The sequence below is a fragment of the Sceloporus undulatus genome, chromosome 2, assembly GCF_019175285.1.
Source record: "Sceloporus undulatus isolate JIND9_A2432 ecotype Alabama chromosome 2, SceUnd_v1.1, whole genome shotgun sequence".
NCBI classification, from domain to species: Eukaryota; Metazoa; Chordata; class Lepidosauria; order Squamata; family Phrynosomatidae; genus Sceloporus; species Sceloporus undulatus.
Window position 1 is genome coordinate 1524337 of NC_056523.1, and position 5484 is coordinate 1529820.

At 45.1% G+C, this 5484-nt stretch overlaps 1 protein-coding gene across 4 annotated transcripts in view; it reads right to left on the reverse strand.

The window, feature by feature from the left end:
* Window positions 1-1113: 1113 nt before the first annotated feature.
* Window positions 1114-5484, reverse strand: part of LOC121922970 (transcription termination factor 1-like) — a 67327-nt gene continuing 62956 nt past the window's right edge. For all 4 annotated transcript variants that reach the window (XM_042452990.1, XM_042452988.1, XM_042452989.1 and 1 more), the window contains 2 exons: window positions 4829-4914; window positions 1114-2640 (listed from right to left, as the gene is read on the reverse strand). In XM_042452990.1, the coding sequence (XP_042308924.1) occupies window positions 2453-2640; window positions 4829-4914 (274 nt within the window). In that variant the 3' untranslated portion in view covers window positions 1114-2452. The remainder of the gene's footprint in view (window positions 2641-4828; window positions 4915-5484) is intronic.

A 5484-nucleotide genomic window follows, 5' to 3' on the forward strand; every position in this document is an offset into this window, starting at 1 on the left:
TCCCCAGCTCCTTAAGTCGTTCCTCATAGGGCATGGTTTCCAGACCCTTCACCATTTTAGTTGCCCTCCTTTGGGCACGCTCCAGTTTCTCAATGTCCTTTTTGAATTGTGGCGCCCAGAACTGGACACAATATTCCAGGTGGGGCCTGACCAAAGCAGAATAGAGTGGCACTTATTACTTCGCTTGATCTAGACACTATACTTCTATTGATGCAGCCTAAAATTGCATTGGCCTTTTTTGCTGCCGCATCACAATGTTGACTCATGGTCAACTTGTGGTCTATTTGGACTCCCAGATCCCTTTCACATGTAGTTTCATTCAGCCAGGTGTCCCCCATCCTATATTTGTGCACTTCATTTTTCTGCCCTAAGTGTAGTACCTTACATTTCTCCGTGTTCAAATTCATTTTGTTAACTTTGGCCCAGTTTTCTAGTCTATTCAGATCATTCTGAATGTTGATCCTGTCCTCTGGAGTATTAGCTATTCCTCCTAATTTGGTGTCATCTGCAAATTTGATAAGCATGCCCTCTATTCCTTCACACAAAGAGCCCTGAAGTTTTGAATTATTAAATACACAAGCACAGTGTCACAATGCCCACCAGTATATGCAATGTCAAGTCTGTCAAGAACTTAGGGGCTCTTCAGGCTGGCCATTATGGCTGGCCTGGGGGCAGAGTCTGGGTGTCGCGTCCACATGACGCACACCTCGACTCTGCCTCCAGGACACCAGGACTCTACGCACTGCTCCACACAGTGTGTAGCATCACAGTGCTCCTCCGGCACTGTGTCCAGACGATGTAGCACCAAAGGAACCCCATATAGCCATGGCACCTCAGCTATCACGTCCTTTCCAGGGTGCAGAAAAGAGCCACTTTTTGCAGCTTCTTTGTGTGTACTGGAAAGGCTGGATCGGGACTGAGGCGTGCGATTGGCTAGGGAAGGGGTGGTGTCGTGCTGTCCCTTAGGGGCTATGTGTACAGCCCCTTACTGAGCAAATTGTTATCTTCAAATCTAATAGAAGTCTATAAGGCTTAAAGGAAGAGACAGGCACAAGTATGTGTGAGAAGGATTTAGCCAAGCCAAAAGTTTTTTTAAAAAAAATAACCTTTAATTACAATAGTGTACAAAAATAACTTAATTTCTAAACATCTATTAAACATCTTTTAAATTTTTTCAGAAAACATCTTTGAAAGATAATTATCTTTATACAAGTATTTATTCTTATTTTTTAAACACTTGTAAACAGAACAATGGGAAGGTCATGAAGCTCAGTCCAGACCTAGACCAAGATTCTGAGGTGTAACTATGCCAGGCTAGGCTGTGTGGCAGAGAGATAACAGGAGGAAAAATGGATAGCTATGAAGGAAGTAAGGCAAAGTTATCCTTGGGAGAAAGCTGCCCAGATCTGAAAATCCCCAATGCCTGCCCCCCTCCCCCCTCCCCTGCTAGTCCTTGGAGACAGGATGCTTGACAAAGTTGGCTGGAACAACTGCAACTCTGAGCATTCTTCACTGAGTAGGCTGCTGCCTACTGCCAACTGTGTTCAGGGATGATGGGGAATGGAGTCCAAGAGTATTTGGGAGGGCCAGATTTCCCAGCCATACTGCAGGAGGGCAGACAATTTCTGGTCCTGTGGATCTTTTCTTCCAGCCAGATGCTCCAGCTAGTGCTGCCAATTCTGAAAGACTGTTGGACCTGCAGCCCCAAAGAGTGGGAGAGCCAAATGTTCTCTGGCCCCGAGTGTTGGGGCTATTCCAAGGGAGTACCACTCACGCTCCTCCTCCCCACTGCTGTTCCTCCAGTACTAGAAAACCTCCAGCAAAGGGACAGATGCATGGAGCAAAAGGGAACACCATTGTTCTGTGCCCAAGTAGGGAGGGAACATTCAGCCCATGGTCCATGTTCTGCTCCAGGCACCACATTTGTGGGCTATAACCCCTTCCATTGTCTTTTGACTGGGGGGGGGGGGACAATCCATCTCAAATTTCCCCAAAGCCACACATTTTAACATTTTTTTATACCCAAGAATAGTCTAGAGAACACAAAACATTATGAAACTGCCCTCAACTCACACACTGAGAGACCTTAGGAGTCATTTGAGGCAAGCTCCCAATTTTTTATGGGGCAAGGTTTTATGATTTTTATGGGGACAATTCCAAAAGTTTGGGCCCTCCTGTGCTATACAGAGGTAGCAAAGGAGTTCCATGTGCATTGGTGGAAGGCTCTCTGCTGAGACATTTCCAGCAAGAGAAACTCAGCAGCTTCTTACATCTCACATCTCTTATAACAAAATATATGTGAAGCAGCAACAGCCACATATTAATCTATAAAGACATAAACAGATTTACTTCTTTTCACTAAAGAATTTCCTTTTACCTCAGGGGCAATATTATAAACATGTCACGAACTCACTGAGTTCCTCTGAACTGCATCATTCAGTGATGCCTCCTCTCAATGGTTTCTCCCCTCCTCCTCATCTTCATCATCATCAATTAAGTCATCATCATCCTGAAAAATCTCATTGAACTTGAAGACCGTTTTCAAGCCTCCGCCCTCCGTTGCTACTTCTTTTGTCTCCGTTCCTGCTACTTTGGATCTTAAATTCGGCAGTATATTTTTGTGGAGGTAGTCAATAATCTCTGGAAAAAGAGACAGAATTAAATCTTGAGTAAGGCGGGTTGTTTTTTTTTTGCTTTTGGGGGGGGGGGGGGTGAGCTGTGAGAGCAAGTGAATTTGGAAAGAGGCCTACATGCATCTGGCCAGTTTTATGAATATGAGCACACCATTCCAGCCCTCCTGAAAGAGGTCAACCCTGTAAATTATTAATTTGTTTCTGCCTTGAGTTTCTATATTGGGGAAAAGACAGGATATATATGAACAAAATAGTCATGATAACCCCCTCACACTCACCCCACTTTATTGCATGTGATCATAAATGTGCTCAGGGTAGTTCCAGGAAGCTTTTCTGAACTGGCTTCCTCAACCCAAGTGAAATGCAAAGCCACTGCTCCTCATTTGGTGATTCAGGGCCCCAGTGAGTTTCTGCTTTTCATCCATTCTGCCCAGGCAGTGGCAGATTGGAATCCTGAATCTGCCTTTGCCTTGAAATCTATTTCACACTCCTTTTCCAAGTTGCAGGAGCTCTGGTTCTGCCCCATTCCCAGCCCGAGCTCCTGCACTGGTTAGCTATAATGCCGAAAGCGGTCGGCATGCAGGAAGCCCTGGAACAAGCAAGGCCTTTTACTTCTATCTAGACAGTAGAAGTACAGGAGGAGAACTCTCTGGGAACAATATGGTCAATATCCTCCTGAGCTGCCAAGTCACCATGCTCTCCAAGTCAATAAAAGAAGAGACTGTAGCCATCTTGTTCTGAAGCTATCTGTAATCACTGCAATAGAACTGATGGGGGAAAGAAAAGGAAAGGAGGGGGGGAGGAGAAGGAAAAGAATGAGAAAAACAAAGAAAGAGGAGGGCGAAAAGGGAACAGAAAACAAGAAAGACAGGAAGAAAGTGTGCACTATTCAGGACATCATAGGATGCTGATAAGGAAAGGATATTTTTTCAACTCTTCCACAGTGGAAATTCTTAGGCATATTCAACTTAAAAAAATAAGAAAGGAAAGGGAAGAAAAGGAGAAAGATTGTAATCATATAAGGCTTATCAGAAATTAGAGCTGTCACTTTTTTGCAAGTCTCTGAAGTCCCTGAAGGGATCTTGGAGTCATGGTCTAAAAAAGTGATTTTTCTGATCTCTGAGGGTTTTGGGTCTCCACGTAGAGCACCAAACCTGAGCCCAGCATCTCCTGGGAAGGTGAACTGCCTGCAAAAGAGAAGAACCACTAGACCTCATCCCCTTCCCCACCACCATTCCTTTCTCCTTTTGTGTTGTGTCTTTTGGATTGTAAGCCTGAAGGCAGGGAACCGTCTAATTAAAAATAATAATTGTAAGATGCTCTGATAGCCTTTAGGGCTGAAGGGTGGGGTTTAAATACCATAATTTATGAAGCCCTCCCTTCAGCCACCATCTTGGGGGGAGAGAGGCAGGCAAGCTCCAACTGCCTGCCTGTACGAAGAAAAGCCCTCCCTTCAGCCACCATCTTGGGGGGAGAGAGGCAGGCAAGCTCCAACTGCCTGCCTGGAAGAAAAAGCCCTCCCTTTATCCACATCTTGGGGGGAGAGAGGCAGGCAAGCTCCAACTGCCTGCCCTGAAAGAAGAAAAAGCCCCCTTCCGACCACCATCTTGAGGGGAGAAGAGGCCTGCTTTAGTTTTTTTTACTTTGTATTGTACTTCCTGTTGTACACCGCTTTCATCTAATTTAGAAAAGCGGTATATAAATAAACATTATTATTATTATTATTATTATTATTATTAAGAAAGAAAGAAAGAAAAAGAACACGACTAGGAACTTGGAAGGGACCCTACAAAAGTACAGGGGGGGGCATTGCAGCTGCAGGAGGGCTACTAGCCTTGGGTATTTAATCTAGTCTAAGTATCTTGTTTAGTCTAGTCTAAGTATCTAAGCACCCAATGAGGCTCCAGGTAGGGTAAACGACCTCATGCCTTGTACATTCTCCTCTCCTGGATTAAAGAAACCCTGGTCCAGATTATCACTGGCCCTCTCTCCAGTGTTTCTCCCTCACTGTTTGGGGAAGGCCACTCTCGGTAGCAGCCCAGCTGCCTTTTTCAGTCTTTCAAAAGCCTGGACCAACAGTTTGGCTCAGTAGAAGAGAACTTTCTATGTTCCTATGCAGTGTAAACAGGAAACAGCAACCTCAAACAGGTGCAAATATGTGTATGGGTGTGTGACAGAGATATATGAACACTCACCAGAAAAGGTCTTTTTCCTCCATTGAGGGACATACATACTCTTGATTTTGTAAAATCTGTTTCTCACATAGTCTGGAGGGACATTCCTGGAGTAGGAAAAAGAAAATCATTGTGTGTGTGTGGGTGGGGGGAGTTGCTAACAGTGTTCACTGATGGTAATGGGCAAATGTTGTGGTTTCAAGGTTCTGGCAAAGTACAGCATCACCAACAAAGGCAGTCACAATCCAAGCCCTTCCAGATGTTTTTTTAATGTCTAATGGATAATTTACATTTTTATGACACTTTCCCTTGAGTAAGATCACAGCAGCATATACAGCTTCCTGCTTGTCTGCTTTGTGTTCATAACAACCTTATAGGGTCAGGGCAAGGCTGGCCCAAGTAGATGCCTGGAGGAGAACCTGGTTCCACCACATCCCAGCTGAATTCTCTGAGCACAGCTACACAGTGGCTCAGTGGGGACCAACTCCTCCTCCCCTTGCTATACCAACAGGACAGGTAGGCAGGTGCTGATAGGAACAGTAGCCCAGTAATACCCAGAAGGCCATGGCTTCCTCCCCAAAGCTATGACATCTGCTATGACCTCCATCTTGAGGGGAGAGAAGCAGGCAAGAAACAACAGGCCTCTGCCTGCCAAGTTGAAGAGCCCTCCCCCGACC